This window comes from Cherax quadricarinatus, chromosome 2 (assembly GCF_038502225.1).
Source record: "Cherax quadricarinatus isolate ZL_2023a chromosome 2, ASM3850222v1, whole genome shotgun sequence".
Lineage (NCBI taxonomy): Eukaryota > Metazoa > Arthropoda > Malacostraca > Decapoda > Parastacidae > Cherax > Cherax quadricarinatus.
Genome location: NC_091293.1, coordinates 36,754,398 through 36,780,299, shown reverse-complemented (window position 1 = coordinate 36,780,299; position 25,902 = coordinate 36,754,398). Strand labels below are relative to the sequence as shown.

At 45.0% G+C, this 25,902-nt stretch overlaps 1 protein-coding gene across 1 annotated transcript in view; it reads right to left on the bottom strand.

The window, feature by feature from the left end:
• LOC128705429 (protein dachsous-like) overlaps positions 1-25,902 on the bottom strand; it is an 83,684-nt gene that overhangs the window by 37,346 nt on the left and 20,436 nt on the right. Inside the window, exons 2-10 of the mRNA XM_070087784.1 lie at positions 17,517-17,689; positions 14,073-14,218; positions 13,522-13,673; positions 9,600-9,775; positions 6,205-6,402; positions 5,479-5,820; positions 5,016-5,156; positions 4,057-4,204; positions 835-1,052 (exon numbers count right to left, since the gene is read on the bottom strand). Coding sequence (XP_069943885.1) covers positions 835-1,052; positions 4,057-4,204; positions 5,016-5,156; positions 5,479-5,820; positions 6,205-6,402; positions 9,600-9,775; positions 13,522-13,673; positions 14,073-14,218; positions 17,517-17,689 — 1,694 coding nt within the window. The remainder of the gene's footprint in view (positions 1-834; positions 1,053-4,056; positions 4,205-5,015; positions 5,157-5,478; positions 5,821-6,204; positions 6,403-9,599; positions 9,776-13,521; positions 13,674-14,072; positions 14,219-17,516; positions 17,690-25,902) is intronic.

Genomic DNA, 25,902 nt, shown 5'->3' with positions numbered 1-25,902 from the left:
AAGACTCAGATTGAACACAATGTAATTACCTCAACCTGCAGCTGTAACGCTCTCCCAAACCAAATACAAAAAAATCTGAATATTTCTTATAGACACTAAGAGACCAAGACTGCCTACCAGCTGTAGCTATCAGAGAAGACCTGACTATCCATTATAGGCACACTCCATTATACAAACTATCCAGAATAAGTTTACTTCTAATTCTATAAAATTTGAAGGAAACACTACCATGTATACACAGAGATTAACGACCATCGCACGACCAAGAGAAGGGACCACTACACGTAATAGAAACCAAAGATAGCTACACTAAAAACTAAAGATAGTAACACTAGAAACCAGACCAATACACTAGAAACCAGAGAGTATGATACAGTAGAAACAGGAGACCACTACACACTAGAAACCAGAGACCACACATCAATACACACAAAAACTGAGACGCTGCACATGCTTGAAAACAGAGACTACAGCAAAGTAGAAACTAAAGACCACTACACACTAGAAACTAAAGACCATTACACAATAGAAAGTAGACCACTGTGCACTAGAAACCAGAGACCATTACACACTACAGTAATAACAGGTAAGGTACCATACTAAAGGAACTAAAAGGCTGCTACCTCGTTGAAGAAACAACAGGAAAGGTAGTTACCTCACTGAAGAAACAACAGGTAAGGTAGTTACCTCACTGAAGAAACAACAGGTAAGGTAGTTACCTCACTGAAGAAACAACAGGTAAGGTAGTTACCTCACTGAAGAAACAACAGGTAAGGTAGTTACCTCACTGAAGAAACAACAGGAACAAAGAGTGAGTGAAGTGAGGTCAGGTACCTGCAGGACCTCGGTGCCAGCGGGCTGCTCCTCCCTCACGCTGACCGAGGGTTCCCGGGGCTCAATGAAGGTCGGGGAGTTGTCGTTGACGTCCGTCACGAGGACCCTGACAGTGGCTCGGGTGTGCCGTGGTGGACGTCCCTCGTCGTGCACTTCAGCCGTCACCTCGTACACAGCCTTCAATTCCCGGTCCAGGGCAACCCGCGTCACGATCTCTCCTGCAGGAGTACGCAAGATACGTCTGAGTCTCAACCAGAATCGTAAGTGTTAGGATGGTCACGGATATTTAGATTTTGCTACCGAAGTGGATACCTTATTATGCACCCCATATCTATCCTGTAGGGGGTAGCGCAAGGATATATGGATACAAAAAAAGGCCTATGAACTAGGCCTTAAGGGGTTAACACGAGTACATTCGGATTTATATCTACAGTTCACTTATGTGTTACAAGCAAATTTAGGAAATTTGCTTAATATATTTGGTATCTTATTTTCATTTATAAGATATATTGACATGTCACATATGTTATTATACTGTCTATCTCTATATTCTTCAATTAGTGGACAATTAATGGTAGTTGTGATAGTAGTGAGAACTTATGTGAGGTTCCTGAGGAAGGAGTCATGGTAGTAGTGAGAACTTATATAAGGTTCCTGAGGAACAAGTCATGGTAGTGAGAACTTATGTGAGGTTCCTGTGGAAGGAGTCATGGTAGTAGTGAGAACTTATGTGAGGTTCCTGAAGAACAAGTCATGGTAGTGAGAACTTATGTGAGGTTCCTGTGGAGGGAGTCATGGTAATAGTGAGAACTTGTGAAGTTCCTGAGGAAGGAGTAATGGTAGTAGTGAGAACTTATGTGAGGTTCCTGAGAAAGGAGCCATGGTAGTAGTGAGAACTTATATAAGGTTCCTGGGGAACAAGCCATGGTAGTAGTGAGAATTTTTGCGAGGTTCCTGAGGAAGCAGTCATGGTAGTAGTGAGGACTTATGTGAGGTGCCTGAGGAATGAGTCGTGGTAGTAGTGAGAACTTATACAAGGTTCCTGAGGAAGGAGTCATGGTAGTAGTGAGAACTTGTGTGAGGTTCCTGAGGAAGAAGTCATGGTAGTGTAGTGAGAACTTATGTGAGGTGCCTGAGGAAGGAGCCATGGTAGTAGTGAGAACTTATATAAGGTTCCTGAGGAAGGAGTCATGGTAGTAGTGAGAACTTATGTGAGGTTCCTGAGGAAGGAGTCATGGCAGTAGTGAGAACTTATGTGAGGTTCCTGAGGAAGGAGTCATGGTAGTAGTGAGAACTTATGTAAGGTTCCTGAGGAAGGTGTCATGGTAGTAGTGAGAACTTATGTAAGGTTCCTGAGGAACGTGTCATGGTAGTTCAAACAGGAAAATAAAACAAGGTATTTTTGCTGAAGTTATTTCCCAGAGGTTCACCACACCAGCACCACCTGACTATAACTATAACCTCCTAACCTAATGTAACCTAACCTACATAACGTATATCGAGATATTTGCCTTAAATAGTACGTACCATCACACTTGTCATACACCAACACACTTGTCATACACCATCACACTTGTCATACACCAACACACTTGTCATACACCTTCACACTTGTCATACACCAACACACTTGTCATACACCATCACACTTGTCATACACTTTGTCATACACCATTGTCACACTTGTCATACACCAACACACTTGTCATACACCATCACACTTGTCATACACCATCACACTTGTCATACACCAACACACTTGTCATACACCATCACACTTGTCATACACCATCACACTTGTCATACACCATCACACTTGTCATACACCATCACACTTGTCATACACCATCACACTTGTCATACACCATCACACTTGTCATACACCATCACACTTGTCATACACCATCACATACACCATTCATACACCATCACACTTGTCATACACCATCACACTTGTCATACACCATCACAGTTGTCATACACCATCACACCTGTCATACACCATCACACCTGTCATACACCATCACACCTGTCATACACCTTCACACTTGTCATACACCATCACACTTGTCATACACCGCCACACTTAATAACATGTAATAACAGTTAAAGAACAGAAATGCATAATACCATGACTGGAACAATACACAAATAACCGGCACTTTAGACGACGTCTGGGTCCGATTTGGACCATTGACAAGTTACACTGTTATCTGGCAGACTAGTTCCCTCTGACCTGACCGACACACCGTCCACCCGCCAGGCGCTGCGTAACTCATACGGTCTTAGTGCTTGCCCATGAATATAATACTAACACAAGGCCAACCCACCTCACCAACTCCTCCACAAATTCTGAATTATTACCTTGGTCACTCCCCATCTTTCAATTTCTACGCTCAGAATTCTTTGCATGAAATTCACACCACACATTGCTCTCAGTCTTACAATCTCCACTGCCTCCAGTTTACTTTTCAATGAAGCACTCCAAACCCGCCACTATACCCTGGTGCATTCCATACATAAACTGTCTTTCCACACATCAACCAACTTCCCCCCCCTTCTTCTGTTCTACATTTCAACTCAACTTTCATAGACGCATCTACTACACATTCATTTTTCCAAAATATCTAAATACACCCACTGCCTCTATAATTCCTCAAGTCATACACCTATTATTTCCTAGACTTTCTCTTACCCTCTTTACCTTCTTCTTGTCTACGTTTGCTTTTCATTTCTTCCTTTTACATAGGCTCCCAAATTTGTCATGCAACCTCTGAAATTTGTCTTCAGAATCCCCCAAAAGAACTGTGTCATTAGCAAATACCAACTGTGACAATTCCCACTCTGTGTCAGATCGTTTAATGCCACAATTTTCCCAACACCCTGGCATACACTTATTACACAACCACATCTAAAAACATGTTCAATAACCATGGTGTATATATGTAAGTTTATTGTCTGCCACCGTTGAGACACTGATGGTAGAAAGTGACTCACCTGTGACGGTGATGGAGTGACTCACCTGTGACACTGATGGTAGAGAGTGACTCGCCTGTGACGGTGATGGAGTGACTCACCTGTGACACTGATGGTAGAGTGTGACTCACCTGTGACGGTGATGGAGTGACTCACCTGTGACACTGATGGTAGAGTGTGACTCACCTGTGACGGTGATGGTAGAGAGCGACTCACCTGTGACGGTGATTGTAGAGAGTGACTTACCTGTGACTGGGTTAATCTGGAAGGAGCCGTCTGCAGGTGAGAGGGAGAACCTGAGGGAGGCGTTGTTGCCCAGGTCTCTGTCTTCTGCCGTCACGCTGCCCACCACGGCACCTGTGTCTAGGTTCTCTTCCACCGTGAACTCGTAGATCTGTCAGAGGTAAACAACATGTGTGAGGCTTAGTGTGGGGGATGCACAGGTGGACCAGAAGGATACAGGTGGGTGAACAGGGGAAGACATACAGGCGGGTGAATAGGATAATCACCTGACCTGCTTTTCTCTCTCACAAACCCATGCGTAAATGTAAAGGTACCAAGATTCTTCAGTACCATACCTCCGTGCATAAGTGTAAGGGGGGACCAAAACTTTTCAACACCCTTCCCTCATACATACAGTAAGTGTAAGGGAAGCAACACTAGTCAAGACCCTCCCTTCATACACAGGGTGAGTTACCAACACTCTTCTTGGCTCTCTACCAGATGGAACTGAATAATTTCCTTAACTTAGTTTCAGACGAGCCGTAATGTGGGGCATACGGTGGAATGCGTGCCGCTGGCACCAACAGCCTTACTGATCTGGCCCTCAAGCAGAGGCTTGGTCTGGGACCGATCCGCTGGGAGGGGGGGGGTCGATCACCACCACCAATGATCCTATGTTCCATTATCACTAATATTAACAATTTACCCAAATCTTGTTCTTAACAACAATAAACATAAGAAGGGAACAATATAAGGAAGGAACAATATAAGGAAGGAACAATATAAGGAGGCTGGTTGTGTAGGGGACAACATACTGTTTGGAGAAGTAAATAAGTAGCTGTATAGAGGAGACACGGAACTGTGTAGAGGGCAGTGCCCACAAGCAGGCGAAGATGTACCTACAAGCAAGAGAGGCACCACTACTGTCTGAAGACATGGAAATATATAACACACACACACACACACACACAGGAACACCTTACCTGTCTGGAGAAGGCTGGGGTGTTGTCGTTGGCGTCCAGGACATTGATGGTGACGGTGGTTGAGGCGGTAGAGACCGGCGTGCCGTTGTCCGTGGCCACCACCGTCAGCACGTACCGGTCCCGTGTCTCGCGATCCAACACCTGAACACACATGAACAAGTGCGAATAGAGTCGGAACTAAAATAGAGTTTGATTACATGTATCAAGATATATGCTAATCTCTCCCGTGAACAATACAGCTGATCAGTCAAAGCACTGATACACTGCTACTAAAACCAACAGTGATAAAAGATGTTTGAATGTTAGGTTACCTTATCAAATATGCTTCAACTGTTCTCTGAAATATAGTTAGGTTTCAGCACTTTTTGTTTATCATGGGCTCACTAAGGGTAAACAATATACACACAGTTTAACGATTCATTAGAAAAATAACTGACATCAAACCCGGTCAGTCTGTACCAACCTCCTTCAGGTAGAGAGAGCCAGAATTTGGAAAGATGCCGAAGACATTCTCGAACTCCTTCTCGCGGATGGTGTAGGTGAGTCTGGCATTGTTTCCAGTGTCGAGGTCGAGAGCTGTTACCTGCAGGAACTGTGAGTTGGCTGGCATCGACTCCAGGACACTCACTACGTAGGAGGTCTTGTCAAAGACTGGAGGGTTGTCATTCACGTCCTGCACCTCAAGATTCACCGTCAGGTTGGAGGAAAGGAGGGGTACGCCCTTGTCCTGCGCCCCGATCACAAGTGTGTACTTCTGTACGTTTTCATAATCCAGCTCCTCCGCCAGCATCAGGATACCTTGATTCTGTGACACACAAACGAATCGGTTGCTCAAGCTACGCACATTGTGGTCTATCTGTATTATCTGTATGAACGTTTAATCTACATATGTGCCTATAAGATTTGCTGCATATTTTTGCTCCAGTCCATTAACCTCAGATCAATAAGACAAATAAAAGAAAAAAACAGATCTCGAGAGGTAAGAAAACAGTCCTGTAAGTGAATTTAAGGTTTACACTGCAGTCGTTTCAAATTAAGACAATCTAATGAACCTTGCCGGTGATGAACGCACCGCCGGGGGTTCTTGGCGAACCTTAGCTTCAGCAATAAAAGAACGCAAGTAATAAGTGCTACACTATTCAGTGATGGAAACAAGCCCTATCCTCGAGTTAGCAGTGTCTGGCCTCACCTCGTCTATGAGAAACATTCCCCCGGGGTTCTGGATGAGGCTGTAAGTAACGATGCCGTTGTCACCGGAGTCGTGGTCTGTGGCATGTGCCGCGTAGATGGCTTCGTTGAGCACGGCGTTCTCACGCACCGAGATCTTCACGGAGTGTACGTCGAACTCAGGCGCGTTGTCGTTTACGTCGTAAATACTGATGTTGACCTGAAAACAGTTAAGATTATTGTGAATACATATTTTATTGTATCCATGAATCCACTAACCTGCATGTGTACCTGTGTTGACACTGATCTAGTTATAGCGTGTGGATACTGACCTGGTAGTGGTGTGTGGGTACTAACCTGGTAGTGGCATGTGGGTGCTAGCCTGGTAGTGGTGTGTGGGTACTGACCTGGTAGTGTATGGGTACTGACCTGCATGTGTACCTGTGTAAACACTGATCTAGTTGTAGCGTGTGGATACTGACCTGGTAGTGGTGTGTGGGTACTGACCTAGTGGTGGTGTGTGGGTACTGACCTGGCAGTGTGTGGGTACTGACCTGCATGTGTGCCTCTGTTAACACTGATCTAGTTGTGGTGTGTGGGTACTGACCTAGTGGTGGTGTGTGGGTACTAACCTCGTAGTGGTGTGTGGGTACTGACCTAGTGGAGGTGTGTGGGTACTGACCTGGTGGTGTGTGGGTACTAACCTGGTGGTGGTGTGTGGGTACAGACCTGGTAGTGGTGTGTGGGTACAGACCTGGTAGTGGTGTGTGGGTACAAACCTGGTGGTGGTGGTATGTGGGGTACAGACCTTGTAGTGGTGTGTGGGTACAGACCTGCTGTTGGTGTGTGGGTACTGACCTGGTGATGTGTGGGCACTGACCTGGTGGTGGTGTGTTGGCAGTGACCTGGTGGTGGTGTGTGGGTACTGACCTGGTGGTGGTGTGTGGGTACTAACCTGGAAGTGGTGTGTGGGTATTGACCTGGTAGTGGTGTGTGCGTATTGACCTGGTGGTGTGTGGGTACTAACCTAGTGGCGGTGTGGGTACAGACCTGGTAGTGGTGTGTGGGTACTAACCTGGTGGTGGTGTGTGGGTACAGACCTGGTGATGTGTGGGCATTGAACTGGTGGTGGTCTGTGGGTACTGACCTGGTGGTGGTGTGTGGGTACTGACCTGGTGGTGGTGTGTGGGTACTGACCTGGTGGTGGTGTGTGGGTACTAACCTAGCAGTGGTGTGTGGGTACAGACCTGGTAGTAATGTGTGGGTACTGACCTGGTGATGTGTGGGCACCGACCTGGTGGTGGTGTGTTGGCACTGACCTGGTGGTGTGTGGGTACTAACCTGGTGGCGATGTGTGGGTACAGACCTGGAAGTGGTGTGTGGGTACAAACCTGGTGGTGGTGTGTGGGTACAGACCTTGTAGTGTGTGGGTACTGACCTGGTGATGTGTGGGCACTGACCTGGTGGTGATGTGTGGGCAGTGACCTGGTGGTGGTGTGTGGGTAGAGACCTTGTAGTGTGTGGGTACTGACCTGGTGATGTGTGGGCCCTGACCTGGTGGTGATGTGTGGGCAGTGACCTGGTGGTGGTGTGTGGGTACTAACCTGGTGGCGGTGTGTGGGTAGACCTGGTAGTGGTGTGTGGGTACTAACCTGGTAGTGGTGTGTGGGTACTAACCTGGTAGTGGTGTGTGGGTACTAACCTGGTGGTGGTGTGTGGGTACTGACCTGGTGGTGGTGTGGGGGTACAGACCTACTGTTGGTGTGTAGGCACTGACCTGGTGATGTGTGGGCACTGAACTTGTCGTGGTGTGTGGGCAGTGACCTAGTGGTGGTGTGTGGGCAGTGATCTAGTGGTGGTGTGTGGGCAGTGATCTAGTGGTGGTGTGTGGGTACTGACCTGGTGGTGGTGTGCGGGTACTGACCTGGTAGTGGTGTGTGGGGACTGATCTGGTGGTGTGTGGGGACTGATCTGGTGGTGTGGGGGTAGTGACCTGGTGGTGGTGTGTATGGGTACTGACCTGGTGGTGGTGTGTGGGTACTAATCTGGAAGTGGTGTGTGGGTACTGACCTGGAAGTGGTGTGCGGGTACTGACCTGGTGGTGGTGTGTGGGTACTAACCTGGAAGTGGTGTGTGGGTACTGACCTGGTGGTGGTGTGTGGGTACTGACCTGGTGGTGGTGTGTGGGTACTGACCTGTTAGTGGTGTGTGGGTACTGACCTTATGGTGGTGTGTGGGTACTAACCTGGTAGTGGTGTATGGGTACTAACCTGGAAGTGGTGTGTGGGTACTGACCTGGTGGTGCTGTGTGGGTACTAACCTGGTAGTGGTGTATGGGCACTAACCTGGTAGTGGTGTGTGGGTACTGACCTGGCAGTGTGTGGGTACTAACCTGGTGGTGGTGTGTGGGTACTAACCTGGTGGTGGTAAGTGGGTACTAACCTGGTGGTGGTGAGTGGGGTACTGACCTGGTAGTGGTGTGGGTACTAACCTGGTAGTGGTGTATGGGTACTAACCTGGCAGTGGTGTGTGGGTACTGACCTGGTGGTGGTGTGTGGGTACTAACCTGGTAGTGGTGTATGGGTACTAACCTGGCAGTGGTGTGTGGGTACTGACCTGGTAGTAGTATATGGATACTAACCTGGTAGTGGTGTATGGGTACTAACCTGGCAGTGGTGTGTGGGTACTAACCTGGCAGTGGTGTGTGGGTACTGACCTGGTAGTGGTGTGTGGGTACTAACCTGGTAGTGGTGTATGGGTACTAACTTGGCAGTGGTGTGTGGGTACTGACCTGGTGGTGGTGTGGGTACTAACCTGGTGGTGGTGTGTGGGGTACTGACCTGGTAGTGGTGTGTGGGTACTGACCTGGTGGTGGTGTGTGGATACTAACCTGGCAGTGGTGTGTGGATACTGACCTGGTAGTGGTGTGTGGATACTGACCTGGTAGTGGTGTATGGGTACTAACTTGGTAGTGGTGTGTGGGTACTAACCTGGTGGTGGTGTGTGGGGTACTGACCTGGTAGTGGTGTGTGGGTACTGACCTGGTGGTGGTGTATGGGTACTAACTTGGTAGTGGTGTGTGGGTACTGACCTGGTGGTGGTGTGGGTACTAACCTGGTAGTGGTGTGTGGGGTACTGACCTGGTGGTGGCGTGTGGGAACTAACCTGGCAGTGGCGTGTGGGTACTAACCTGGTAGTGGTGTGTGGGTACTGACCTGGTGGTGGTGTGTGGGTACTGACCTGGTGGTGGTGTGTGGGTACTGACCTGGTGGTGGTGTGGGGGTACTGACATGGTGGTGGTGTGTGGGGTACTGACTTGGTGGTGGTGTGTGGGAACTAACCTGGTAGTGGTGTGTGGGGTACTAACCTGGCAGTGGTGTGTGGGTACTAACCTGGTAGTGGTGTGTGGGTACTGACCTGAGTGTGACCATAGGTGGGAGGGTTCCCAGCGGTTGCCAGAACGTTGAGCAAGACGAAGGGGTGAGACTCGTGGTCGAGGAGAGACGCTGTACTCAACATACCACTCAAACTGTCGATGCTGAAGTAGCCGTTGGGGTCACCAGAGTATATGTTGTACCTCACCTCGCCTCCACCTGCAGCAACCAACCAATCCTTCAGATACTCGTGTATTAATATGTAAACAATCGCAAACAAAAAACAACAGCAACAAGCAAAAAGCAACACTAGGCTTTTCGCTCTGTTTCCAGAACTTCATCGGGAGCTTGCAATATAAGGAAATGGTTTGATCTAAGAAAGGTTATGATAGCTCCAGTTCCATGGATCAAGAGTTCTCCGTCATTAACTAACAAGAATATAAGAGTGTGGTGTGAACTTCACACCTGAACAAGTATTCGTAGTTCATGCTGAGATCTTTCCCATCTTGACTTGTTATCTTGTAACAATACCTAGTTGCTTTTAAATTAGGTTTCTTGATGCTTGTTAATTAAGAGTTCTTGATCCAAGGAGTCAGGGTTATCTTTCCCTATGTGCTGACAGCTGAACTTTCAGACCCTGTACTGCCACGTGCTACATTAACACTCTCAAACACCTGGTCAAAGTTGAGAGCACCGTAGTTATCAGAGACGACGAAGGTAATAAGGAATGATCAGCACCGCACTTTTTAAATACTCCAGTGAACTTAACAGTGTTCGACCAGTAAGTACGAAAAACGAGAAATTGGTAAGTTTGTATATTTCTTTATTTACAAATGTACCCGAGACCCAGGCTACAGAACATCTTTACAGGATAATCAATGACAACCTCGATCTTTCTGCCCCTGCTGGGAATTTCGATGATATTGCTGAGGTGTGTTCATCTTAATTTTTTCTTATGGTAATATTTTATACAGGTAAAGCTTCGGCAAGACAACGAGGTCCCTCGTTAGCGCTGTACTAACTTACCTGTACATGGAGTATCTGGATGTGGAAAAGTTCACACTCTTCATTCCTATGTTGTGGTATGCGGATGATCTCTTCATAGTACCAAAGAAGTTCAGCATCGCTGACCTCCATAAAACTCAGCACTCTTGAAGAGAAGTATGAAGACAAACTTCCCTTCACAGATGTACTCCAGTGTAGATTTAGCAAAACACTCTCAGAGTGTCCCGGAAATCAACTAATAAGGACAATTGAATGCACTTCCACTGAAATCATGGCAACTGGACGAAACGCAGTGTTGCCATCGGAGTTTTTCTGAGGGTCTGCTGAGTAAGTAGCCCCAAATACCTTGAGAGGGAATACAATTACATTCACTAGGCGTTATTAAAGCTACACTTCGTCTTTCCTTTCGTCAGTGACTTTTAGACATGTTCTGAGGACTGTCAACACCCCTAAGCTTGATAAATCTCTGGAAACATTTGTCAGCTTCTCTAACAGTAAGGTGGCTAATAACAATTCCAGTGCTTTCTGTACGTTCAATCTTCCAGTAGCCACTGTCACCGTAAACTAGCATAAGTGACTTCACGAGCAAGAAACCCACACGTCTAGTTGCAACCAAAGCTGGAATTTATGTTACACAATGTGGAGGATGCGAGACAATATATTTGGGAAAGACAGCTAGAGAGAGACGCACACCCGTGTCAGTGAACATAGATACACCTGCTATACTGACAATGATAACACTGGCTGTGTTATTCACAGGAATAGTGAAGATCACTTAATCAAGTGGAATAACGGCCAACTTATCCTTAAGAAAGAGTTAAATAAACACCATTGATTAAAACCTAGTTATCTGCCTCAGTAATACACTTGTACACAAGACAGGCAGCTTTAATGTCCATCAGGACACAGCTGTCAGGCGACATCACTAATCATTGTATGTACCCCGTCTACATTACACTCACTTTTATGCTACTTCTGTATATGCATTCCTGCTCGTATGACTGTATTAGACTGATAAAGTTCCTTGTTGGAAACTGGCAAATGTAATACCTATTTACAAGGCAGGTGACAGGTCCTTGGCTGTGGGAAAATTTATGGAATCAATAATTGCCGAAGCAATTCGTAGCCGTCTTGACAGGCACAGACTGATTAATGAATCTCAACACGGTTTTACAAAGGGGCGTTCCTGTCTTACGAATTTACTAACTTTTTTCACTAAGGTGTTTGAGGAGGAAGATCATGGTAATGAATATGATATTGTGTATATGGACTTCAGTAAGGCTTTCGATAGAGTTCCACATCAGAGGCTATTGATGAATCTTAAGGCACACGGAATAGGAGGAGATTTTTTTCCTGGGTAGAGGCATGGCTGACAAATAGACAGCAGAGAGTTTGCATAAATGGGGAGAAATCAGAATGGGGGCACGTCACAAGCGGTGTTCCTCAGGGGTCAGTGTTGGGCCCGTTGTTGTTCACAATTTACATAAACGACATAGATGAGGGAATAAATAGCGACATAAGCAAATTTGCTGATGACACCAAAATAGGCCGTCCAATTCATTCTAAAGAGGACACTAGAACACTGCAGGATGATTTGAATAGACTGATGCAATGGTCGGAGAAGTGGCAGATGCAGTTTAATATTGACAAATGCAAAGTTCTAAATGTTGGACAGGTAAATAACCATGCCATATATAAACTAAATAATGTAAATCTTACTACTACTGACTGCGAAAAGGATTTAGGAATTCTGGTTAGCAGTAATCTAAAACCAAGACAACAGTGCATTAGTGTTCGCAATAAAGCTAACAGAATTCTTGGGTTCATATCTAGAAGTATAAATATTAGAAGTCCTCAGGTTGTTCTTCAACTATATATCCTTGGTTAGGCCTCATTTAGACTATGCTGCACAGTTCTGGTCACCGTATTACAGAATGGATATAAATGCTCTGGAAAACGTACAGAGGAGGATGGCAAAGATGATCCCATGTACCAGAAATCTTCCCTATGAGGATAGACTGAGGGCCCTGAATCTGCACTCTCTCGAAAGGCGTAGAATTAGGGGGGATATGATTGAGGTGTATAAATGGAAAACAGGAATAAATAAAGGGGATGTAAATAGTGTGCTGAAAATTTCCAGCCAAGACAGGACTCACAGCAATGGTTTCAAGTTGGAAAAATTCAGATTCAGGAAGGATATAGGAAAGCACTGGTTTGGTAATAGAGTTGTGGATGAGTGGAACAAACTCCCGAGTACAGTTATTCAGGCTAAAACGTTGTGTAGTTTTAAAAATAGGTTAGATAAATACATGAGTGGGTGTGGGTGGGTGTGAGTTGGACCTGACTAGCTTGTGCTGCTGGGTCTGGTGCCGTGCTCCATCCTTGAGTGGAGGTGACCAGACTGATTGGGTCATTGGGCTAATCCGGGGGGGGGGTCATTAGTCTTATCGGGGGGGGGGGGGGAACGTGGACCTGCTCCGCATGGGTCAGTAAGCCTGTTGCAGTGTTCCTTTTTTCTTATGTTCTTAAATTTATCTCACGCTGCAAAAGCGTATCTTTCATACGTCTGCTGGTATATACCTTGTTTGTAGAACTGGTGGTATGTGGTATAACAGAGCTATCAAACTAAACACTAGGTAATACATACTGTATATCTGTTACTTACAACAACTGTGCAAAGTTACACTGCTCTTTGTAAAATACTTCTTTTTTCAAGGTTATATATACTGTGAGGAGTGTAAATCTGTGTATTTAAGTTGAGACTCTACTTTAACCCCTATTTTAGCGATTCAAGTATCCTTGACTGGACGTAACAAGTAACCTTAACGGTCCTCGAGTAATTAATAGACTTTAAAAACTAATAAACCGACGTCATCATTGGAACCTTAAATATTCCTCGAGAGTAAACCTGGCATGGATAAACCTCTTCTTTTATCTTTTTGTCCCTCCTTTCCACTCACCTCTACCGCTGGAGGTGGCAGTGACGGTGCCGACGACGGAGCCTTGAGGAACGCTCTCGTTGGCGCCGAAAGTGTAGCGGGGCTTCTCGAAGATAGGCGGCTCCTGGTTGGTGTCAATGACAGAGATGGCTACCTCGGCGTCCACCACAGACCTGCAGAGACACAACACACCGCTCTTAATGCTAGGGCAGTCATATACCACCAAAACTCTGTTGATAGTCAGGTTCTCCTAAGACTGAATCTCTTCACATCACACCACTGGTTTAAGACTCTCGGCACACTTATCATTCTAAGACTTAACGACACGCTATACCACCCCTGGTATATTCATAATAAACACTACCACTGTGGGTTAGGTTAGGTTAGGTAAGGTTCGTCAGGAAACAGGACAAATGTTTCCTGACGCGGGTCTTAGTCAGATGATGACCCGCCTTTGGAGCTTTTGGTCATCTGACCGAGGCCTTCCGCTGGCTTACCGGTCCACCCCTTTAAAAATTATGGTCATTTATAAGCAGTCTGTCTATATACCACTGTGGGTGATGGTGATGTACCTGAGACCCGCTCCGTCACGAGCTGAGACATTGATGTGGTACATCGGGGTGGCCTTGGAGAGACGCTCGTTGACGAAGATCTCACCAGTCTTACCGTTGATGCGGAAGATACCAGCGTCATTACCACCCACGATCTCGTAAGTCACCTGTGGGTAAGTGAGCATGTTAGTGTAAGTCACCTGTGGGTGAGTGAGCGCGTTAACGCAAGACACCTAGATACCTAACAGCCAAGGCACCTACATCTAGGGCGTCTCCACCTAGACACATCTCGAAAATGCTGAAGAAAGATTGATTCCAAATCTATACACTGAAATTCCCCTTTAATAGGGTGGGAGTCTGGCAGAGCGGCAAGTAAGTCAAAAGGAATAACTCCCCGAGGACTTTTCAACTCTTTCCCTCCCAACATAAGAGGAATCACGAAGAGGGTTACTGGTAATTCTAACTGGTGCTTACAGCTGGTGCTTACAAGCAAGAACCTACGAATCTAAATACAGACATCGTGAACGACTTATACTTTCACACTTACTCTCTATATGTCTACCCATGGGAAATCTTGTCTAATAAACCTTAGGTCATTTTATGACAGAGAGAATTTTGTTGAGGTTTTGCCCAGCTGCTCAGTAAACTCGTCCCCGAGGGACGAGTTTATTGAGCAGCTGTACTCATACTGCGAGTACGCAGACACCTGGACTACTAAACAGGGGACTCACACCAAGACACCTACACATTAGTACTGTCACCTACAGACATATATCAGTAAGTTTCCAGCCCAAGAGAAAATAGTGGAGAGTTTTATATTACATTAACAGGAACTAGCAGACATCTTCTCTGTTAACAAAGAAGACATCTGAACAGAGAAGACATCTGAACAGAGAAGACATCTTAACAGAGAAGACATCTTAAAGAAGACATAACAAAGAAGACATAACAAAGAAGACATCTTAACAAAGAAGACGTCATAACAAAGAAGACATCATAACAAAGAAGACATAACAGACATCATAACAAAGAAGACATCAAAACAAAGAAGACATAACAGACATCATAACAAAAAAGACATCATAACAAAGAAGACATAACAAAGAAGACATCATAACAAAGAAGACATAACAAAGAAGACATCTTAACAAAGAAGACATCATAACAAAGAAGACATAACAAAGAAGACATAACAAAGAAGACATCATAACAAAGAAGACATAACAAAGAAGACATAAAGAAGACATAACAAAGAAGACATAACAAAGAAGACATCTTAACAAAGAAGACATCTTAACAAAGAAGACATCTTAACAAAGAAGACATCTTAACAAAGAAGACATCATAACAAAGAAGACATCTTAACAAAGAAGACATCATAACAAAGAAGACATAACAAAGAAGACATAACAAAGAAGACATAACAAAGAAGACATAACAAAGAAGACATAACAAAGAAGACATAACAAAGAAGACATCTTAACAAAGAAGACATCTTAACAAGACATCATAACAAAGAAGACATCTTAACAAAGAAGACATCTTAACAAAGAAGACATAACAAAGAAGACATAACAAAGAAGACATAACAAAGAAGACATAACAAAGAAGACATAACAAAGAAGACATAACAAAGAAGACATCTTAACAAAGAAGACATCTTAACAAAGAAGACATCTTAACAAAGAAGACATAACAAAGAAGACATCTTAACAAAGAAGACATCATAACAAAGAAGACATCTTAACAAAGAAGACATAACAAAGAAGACATAACAAAGAAGACATCTTAACAAAGAAGACATCTTAACAAAGAAGACATCTTAACAAAGAAGACATAACAAAGAAGACATCATAACAAAGAAGACATAACAAAGAAGACATAACAAAGAAGACATCATAACAAAGAAGACATCTTAACAAAGAAGACATCATAACAAAGAAGACATAATAAAGACATCATAACAAAGAAGACATCTTAACAAAGAAGACATCTTAACAAAGAAGACATAACAAAGACATAACAAAGAAGACATCATAACAAAGAAGACATAACAAAGAAGACATAACAAAGAAGACATCTTAACAAAGAAGACATAACAAAGAAGACATCTTAACAAAGAAGACATAACAAAGAAGACATCATAACAAAGAAGACATCATAACAAAGAAGACATAACAAAGAAGACATAATAACAAAGAAGACATCATAACAAAGAAGACATCATAACAAAGAAGACATCATAACAAAGAAGACATAACAAAGAAGACATCATAACAAAGAAGACATCATAACAAAGAAGACATCTTAACAAAGAAGACATAACAAAGAAGACATCATAACAAAGAAGACATCATAACAAAGAAGACATCATAACAAAGAAGACATCTTAACAAAGAAGACATCTTAACAAAAAAGACATCATAACAAAGAAGACATAACAAAGACGACATCATAACAAAGAAGACATCATAACAAAGAAGACATAACAGACATCATAACAAAGAAGACATCATAACAAAGAAGACATCATAACAAAGAAGACATAACAAAGAAGACATAACAGACATCATAACAAAGAAGACATCATAACAAAGAAGACATCTTAACAAAGAAGACATAACAAAGAAGACATAACAAAGAAGACATAACAGACATCATAACAAAGAAGACATCATAACAAAGAAGACATCATAACAAAGAAGACATAACAGACATCATAACAAAGAAGACATAAAGAAGACATCATAACAAAGAAGACATAACAAAGAAGACATCTTAACAAAGAAGACATAACAAAGAAGACATCTTAACAAAGAAGACATAACAAAGAAGACATCTTAACAAAGAAGACATCTTAACAAGACATCATAACAAAGAAGACATCTTAACAAAGAAGACATCTTAACAAGACATCATAACAAAGAAGACATCTTAAGAAAGAAGACATCTTAACAAAGAAGACATCATAACAAAGAAGACATCATAACAAAGAAGACATCATAACAAAGAAGACATAACAAAGAAGACATAACAAAGAAGACATCATAACAAAGAAGACATAACAAAGAAGACATAACAAAGAAGACATAACAAAGAAGACATAACAAAGAAGACATAACAAAGAAGACATAACAAAGAAGACATCATAACAAAGAAGACATCATAACAAAGAAGACATCATAACAAAGAAGACATAACAAAGAAGACATCTTAACAAAGAAGACATCTTAACAAAGAAGACATCTTAACAAAGAAGACATCTTAACAAAGAAGACATCATAACAAAGAAGACATCATAACAAAGAAGACATCATAACAAAGAAGACATCATAACAAAGAAGACATCTTAACAAAGAAGACATCTTAACAAAGAAGACATCTTAACATAATTTTTAACATACATCTTGCACACTCCGCGTGAGTCAGCGTTGCTACAATACACGAACATCTTAGCAGACTCACCTGTCCGTAGATACCAGCATCCTTGTCCGTGGCGACGACCACGACGACCGGGGAGCTGGACGACTTGTGTTGCTCCCGCAGCGACACGTTGTACTGCTGAGGATAGAAGGTGGGGCGGTTGTCGTTCACATCCAGCAACTGTATTTTGACAGCGGCCGTAGTACTCAACCCCCCTGTAACACGACAAGCAACACACTGTTACTATACCACCACCATCACACTGTTACTACACCACCACCATCACACTGTTACTACACCACCAACACACTGTTACTACACCACCACCATCACACTGTTACTACACCACCACCATCACACTGTTACTACACCACCACCATCACACTGTTACTACACCACCACCATCACACTGTTACTACACCACCACCATCACACTGTTACTACACCACCAACACACTGTTACTACACCACCACCATCACACTGTTACTACACCACCAACACACTGTTACTACACCACCACCATCACACTGTTACTACACCACCACCATCACACTGTTACTACACCACCACCATCACACTGTTACTACACCACCACCATCACACTGTTACTACACCACCACCATCACACTGTTACTACACCACCAACACACTGTTACTACACCACCACCATCACACTGTTACTACACCACCACCACACTGTTACTACACCACCACCATCACACTGTTACTACACCACCACCATCACACTGTTACTACACCACCAACACACTGTTACTACACCACCTCCACCACACTGTTACTACACCACCTCCACCACACTGTTACTACACCACCATCACACTGTTACTACACCACCCCCACCACACTGTTACTACACCACCATCACACTGTTACTACACCACCACCATCACACTGTTACTACACCACCACCATCACACTGTTACTACACCACCACCACCACCACACTGTTACTACACCACCATCACACTGTTACTACACCACCACCATCACACTGTTACTACACCACCACTATCACACTGTTACTACACCAACACCACCATCACACTGTTACTACACCACCATCACACTGTTACTACACCACCACCATCACACTGTTACTACACCACCACCATCACACTGTTACTACACCACCACCATCACACTGTTACTACACCACCACCATCACACTGTTACTACACCACCAACACACTGTTACTACACCACCACCATCACACTGTTACTACACCACCACCACACTGTTACTACACCACCACCATCACACTGTTACTACACCACCACCATCACACTGTTACTACACCACCAACACACTGTTACTACACCACCTCCACCACACTGTTACTACACCACCTCCACCACACTGTTACTACACCACCATCACACTGTTACTACACCACCCCCACCACACTGTTACTACACCACCATCACACTGTTACTACACCACCACCATCACACTGTTACTACACCACCACCATCACACTGTTACTACACCACCACCACCACCACACTGTTACTACACCACCATCACACTGTTACTACACCACCACCATCACACTGTTACTACACCACCACCATCATACTATTACTACACCACCACCACCATCACACTGTTACTACACCACCACCACCACACTGTTACTACACCACCACCATCACACTGTTACTACACCACCACCATCACACTGTTACTACACCACCACCATCACACTGTTACTACACCACCACCACCACACTGTTACTACACCACCATCACACTGTTACTACACCACCATCATCACACTGTTACTACACCACCACCACCACACTGTTACTACACCACCACCATCACACTGTTACTACACCACCACCATCACACTGTTACTACACCACCATCATCGCACTGTTACTACATCACAACCATCACACTGTTACTACACCACCATCATCACACTGTTACTACACCACAATCATCACACTGTTACTACACCACCACCATCACACTGTTACTACACCACCACCACCACACTGTTACTACACCACAACCACCACACTGTTACTACACCACCACCATCACACTGTTACTACACCACAACCATCACACTGTTACTACACCACCACCACCACACTGTTACTACACCACCACCACCACACTGTTACTACATCACAACCATCACACTGTTACTACACCACCCCCACCACCACACTGTTACTACACCACCCCCACCACCACACTGTTACTACACCACCACCATCACACTGTTACTACACCACCCCCACCACCACACTGTTACTACACCACCTCCACCACACTGTTACTACATCACAACCACCACACTGTTACTACACCACCACCACCACACTGTTACTACATCACAACCATCACACTGTTACTACACCACCCCCACCACCACACTGTTACTACACCACCACCATCACACTGTTACTACACCACCTCCACCACACTGTTACTACACCACCTCCACCACACTGTTACTACACCACCTCCACCACACTGTTACTACACCACCTCCACCACACTGTTACTACACCACCACCACACTGTTACTACACCACCCCCACCACCACACTGTTACTACACCACCACCACCACCACACTGTTACTACACCACCACCATCACACTGTTACTACACCACCACCATCACACTGTTACTACACCACCACCACACTTACTACACCACCCCCACCACCACACTGTTACTACACCACCACCACCACCACACTGTTACTACACCACCACCATCACACTGTTACTACACCACAACCATCACACTGTTACTACACCACCACCACCACACTGTTACTACACCACCACCATCACACTGTTACTACACCACCCCCACCACCACACTGTTACTACACCACCACCATCACACTGTTACTACACCACCACCATCACACTGTTACTACACCACCCCCACCACCACACTGTTACTACACCACCACCACACTGTTACTACACCACCACCATCACACTGTTACTACACCACCCCCACCACCACACTGTTACTACACCACCACCACCACCACACTGTTACTACACCACCACCATCACACTGTTACTACACCACCAACACACTGTTACTACACCACCACCATCACACTGTTACTACACCACCAACACACTGTTACTACACCACCACCATCACACTGTTACTACACCACCATCACACTGTTACTACACCACCACCATCACACTGTTACTACACCACAACCATCACACTGTTACTACACCACCACCACCACACTGTTACTACACCACCAACACACTGTTACTACACCACCACCATCACACTGTTACTACACCACCAACACACTGTTACTACACCACCACCACCACACTGTTACTACACCACCTCCACCACACTGTTACTACACCACCTCCACCACACTGTTACTACACCACAACCATCACACTGTTACTACACCACAACCACGTCGTTACTACACCACAACCATCACACTGTTACTACACCACCTCCACCACACTGTTACTACATCACAACCACCACACTGTTACTACACAACCATCACACTGTTACTAAACCCCAACCACGTCGTTACTACACCACAACCATCACACTGTTACTACACCACCACCACACTGTTACTACACCACCACCATCACACTGTTACTACACCACCACCACACTGTTACTACACCACCACCATCACACTGTTACTACACCACCACCACACTGTTACTACACCACCACCATCACACTGTTACTACACCACCACCACACTTACTACACCACCCCCACCACCACACTGTTACTACACCACCACCACCACCACACTGTTACTACACCACCACCATCACACTGTTACTACACCACAACCATCACACTGTTACTACACCACAACCATCACACTGTTACTACACCACCACCACCACACTGTTACTACACCACCACCATCACACTGTTACTACACCACCCCCACCACCACACTGTTACTACACCACCACCACCACCACACTGTTACTACACCACCACCATCACACTGTTACTACACCACCACCACACTGTTACTACACCACCACCATCACACTGTTACTACACCACCCCCACCACCACACTGTTACTACACCACCACCACCACCACACTGTTACTACACCACCACCATCACACTGTTACTACACCACAACCATCACACTGTTACTACACCACAACCATCACACTGTTACTACACCACAACCATCACACTGTTACTACACCACCACCACCACACTGTTACTACACCACAACCATCACACTGTTACTACACCACCACCATCACACTGTTACTACACAACCATCACACTGTTACTACACCACCACCACCACACTGTTACTACACCACAACAATCACACTGTTACTACACCACAACCATCACACTGTTACTACACCACAACCATCACACTGTTACTACACCACCACCACCACACTGTTACTACACCACAACCATCACACTGTTACTACACCACAACCATCACACTGTTACTACACCACAACCATCACACTGTTACTACACCACCACCACCACACTGTTACTACACCACAACCATCACACTGTTACTACACCACCACCATCACACTGTTACTACACCACAACCATCACACTGTTACTACACAACCATCACACTGTTACTACACCACCACCATCACACTGTTACTACACCACAACCATCACACTGTTACTACACCACAACCATCACACTGTTACTACACCACTACCATCACACTGTTACTACACCACCACCACCACACTGTTACTACACCACAACCATCACACTGTTACTACACCACAACCATCACACTGTTACTACACCACCACCATCACACTGTTACTACACCACCACCACCACACTGTTACTACACCACAACCATCACACTGTTACTACACCACAACCTTCACACTGTTACTACACCACAACCATCACACTGTTACTACACCACAACCATCACACTGTTACTACACCACAACCACGACACTGTTACTACACCACAACCATCACACTGTTACTACACCACAACCTTCACACTGTTACTACACCACAACCTTCACACTGTTACTACACCACAACCATCACACTGTTATTACACAACCACCACACTGTTACTACACCACCACCACCACCACCAGACTGTTACTACACCACCACCACACTGTTACTACACCACAACCATCACACTGTTACTACACCACCACCACACTGTTACTACACCACAACCATCACACTGTTCGTACACCACAACCATCACACTGTTACTACACCACAACCATCACACTGTTACACCACAACCATCACACTGTTACTACACCACAACCACCACAATATTACTACACCACCATCACACTGTTACTACACAACCATCACACTGTTACTACACCATAACCACCACACTGTTACTACATCACAACCATCACACTGTTAATACACCACCACCACACTTACTACACCACAACCATCACACTGTTAATACACCACCACCATCACACTGTTACTACCCCACCACCACCCTGTTACTACATCACAACCATCACACTGTTACTACACCACAACCATCACACTGTTACTACACCACAACCATCACACTGTTACTACACCACAACCACCACACTGTTACTACATCACAACCATCACACTGTTACTACACCACCACCATCACACTGTTACTACACCACCACCACCACCCTGTTACTACACCACCACCACCACCCTGTTACCACACCACAACCATCACACTGTTAATACACCACCACCATCACACTGTTACTACACCACCACCACCACACTTACTACATCACAACCATCACACTGTTTATTACAACCCAGGATTCCAAATGGCCTGTTATCCCGGGTGTAATGGGAGCAAAATAAACACAGCAGAAAAAGTTTAGACTTATATTATCCTTCACCAATTTAGAACAGCAATATGTACATTATGTACAGTGATAAGTATAGTGCACTCCACGGTAAGCAAGGCAGAAATAGAAGCCACAAGATAGCAGACCGTGCTTCAACCAGCTCTAGAATGGGAATGACAAGGGCAGACAGGAGAGCGGTACCCACATAACCTCTGCGATTTCCAAACCCATCTTCTTATTGGCTAGAACCTGGTCACTAGTTGAACGACGGGGCCCCATCATCAACTCTTAGCAACCTGGTTCGCTGGTTGGGGGAGATAGCCTGTAAATGAGGGTGTGTACATGCGCCGAATAAAGATTACGTACTCTTTGTATGCCACACCCCCACCCCGAGAAGGCTCAGGATTAGGCTGCCACCTCCCAGTGGTAACCGTGCCGCCATGGCACAAAATAATGGGACCGCCTTTCCTCTCCACCATCCAACTCTTAGATAGAGCTCAGCTTTTCTCGTGACCAAAAGCCAAACCCAAAACTTAGAGTGAGACAGCAGTCAGACAGGCTAGCATAGGTCCAAGATACAGGCGGACGGTAGCCCGCATCCCCTCACTAAAAAAAAACCCCACACCAGGGGATAAAAAAAAAGAGCGTGAAAAGGGGTTACCACAAATAACATCCTAACCTAAATAAATAAAAATATTAGACTCTAGATAAAGAGTCTGCCAACATATTTTCTTTGCCGGCAATATATTTAATGGAAATATTACAGGGCTGCAGCCTTAGCGTCCAGCGCATAAGCCTTGTGTTGTGGTTCTTCATGGCTAAAAGTATGCTACAGGCTGCAACTCCTCGTTCCCGATTTGTAATAGTACTGCCCCAACCCCAGACTCACAACTGCCTCCTTTCTCTTTCCCTATCAAATTCTTCCCTTGCGAATGCTCTCTGTTCCCTAGTTTGCTCAAGATTGATTTTTGCCAGCTCAAGTGCCAACGACCCTGATTCACCCTGAGACAACCCAGCTGCACTATACTGACCATTTTGCTCCGTAGGTGTATCATCTTCCTCGTGCGAGAACATAGGAGTTTTTGGGCCCTAGCTCCCGTAGAGGGAGGAGTCTGATGTGCCATCTCTTCTTCTGTAAGTTTGTCAGCAATCAGTGAACCCAGTTGCGCAGCTGTGAGAGTGCGTTTGTAGCATAATGCCAATGGAACGAGCAATTTGCCAACAATGCTGTAGGGACAATTTAGGTATGTTATGCAAAGTATATGCCGACACCAGACGTCTGACTCGTCTAGGTGGCATAAGTTATTCGCTATGCACAGTACGATTGCAGAATACCCCAACGTAACACGTTAATTTGCAGAACACGCTTAGCTATGCATAGTACGATTGCAGAATACGCATACAAGCAAAGCCGACTGCAAAATTCTCCACACCGAACAGGCTAGTAACAACTGACACGCAAAATTTGTAAAGCAATGCCAGACAGCTACACTGTTCTAGAAAATTGACCGTAGCAAAGCGAGCACACCGAACAAGCTAGTAGCGAGCTGTTAAGCGTAGGCAAAGCTAATGCAATGCCAGACAGCAAGCTGCACAATGTTCCTGCTACGAGCTTCACCCTAAGCTCAACCGTTTCTCTAAGTCCAGCTCCAGCTCTCGGACAGGCTACCCATATTACAACCCAGGATTCCAAATGGCCTGTTATCCCGGGTGTAATGGGAGCAAAATAAACACAGCAGAAAAAGTTTAGACTTATATTATCCTTCACCAATTTAGAACAGCAATATGTACATTATGTACAGTGATAAGTATAGTGCACTCCACGGTAAGCAAGGCAGAAATAGAAGCCACAAGATAGCAGACCGTGCTTCAACCAGCTCTAGAATGGGAATGACAAGGGCAGACAGGAGAGCGGTACCCACATAACCTCTGCGATTGCCAAACCCATCTTCTTATTGGCTAGAACCTGGTCACTAGTTGAACGACGGGGCCCCATCATCAACTCTTAGCAACCTGGTTCGCTGGTTGGGGGAGATAGCCTGTAAATGAGGGTGTGTACATGCGCCGAATAAAGGTTACGTACTCTTTGCATGCCACACTGTTACTACACAACCATCACACTGTTACTACACCACAACCACCACACTGTTACTACATCACAACCATCACACTGTTACTACACCACAACCATCACACTGTTACTACACCACCACCACCACACTATTACTACACCACAACCATCACACTGTTACTACACCAGCACCACCAGCACCACACTGTTACTACACCACAACCACCACACTGTTACTACACGACTACCATCACACTGTTACTACATCACAACCATCACACTGTTACTACACCACAACCATCACACTGTTACTACACCACCACCACACTGTTCGTACACCACCACCACCACACTGTTACTACACCACAACCACCACACTGTTACTACACAACCATTATCACACTATTACTACACCACAACCATCACACTGTTACTACACCACAACCATCACACTGTTACTACACCACAACCATAACACTGTTACT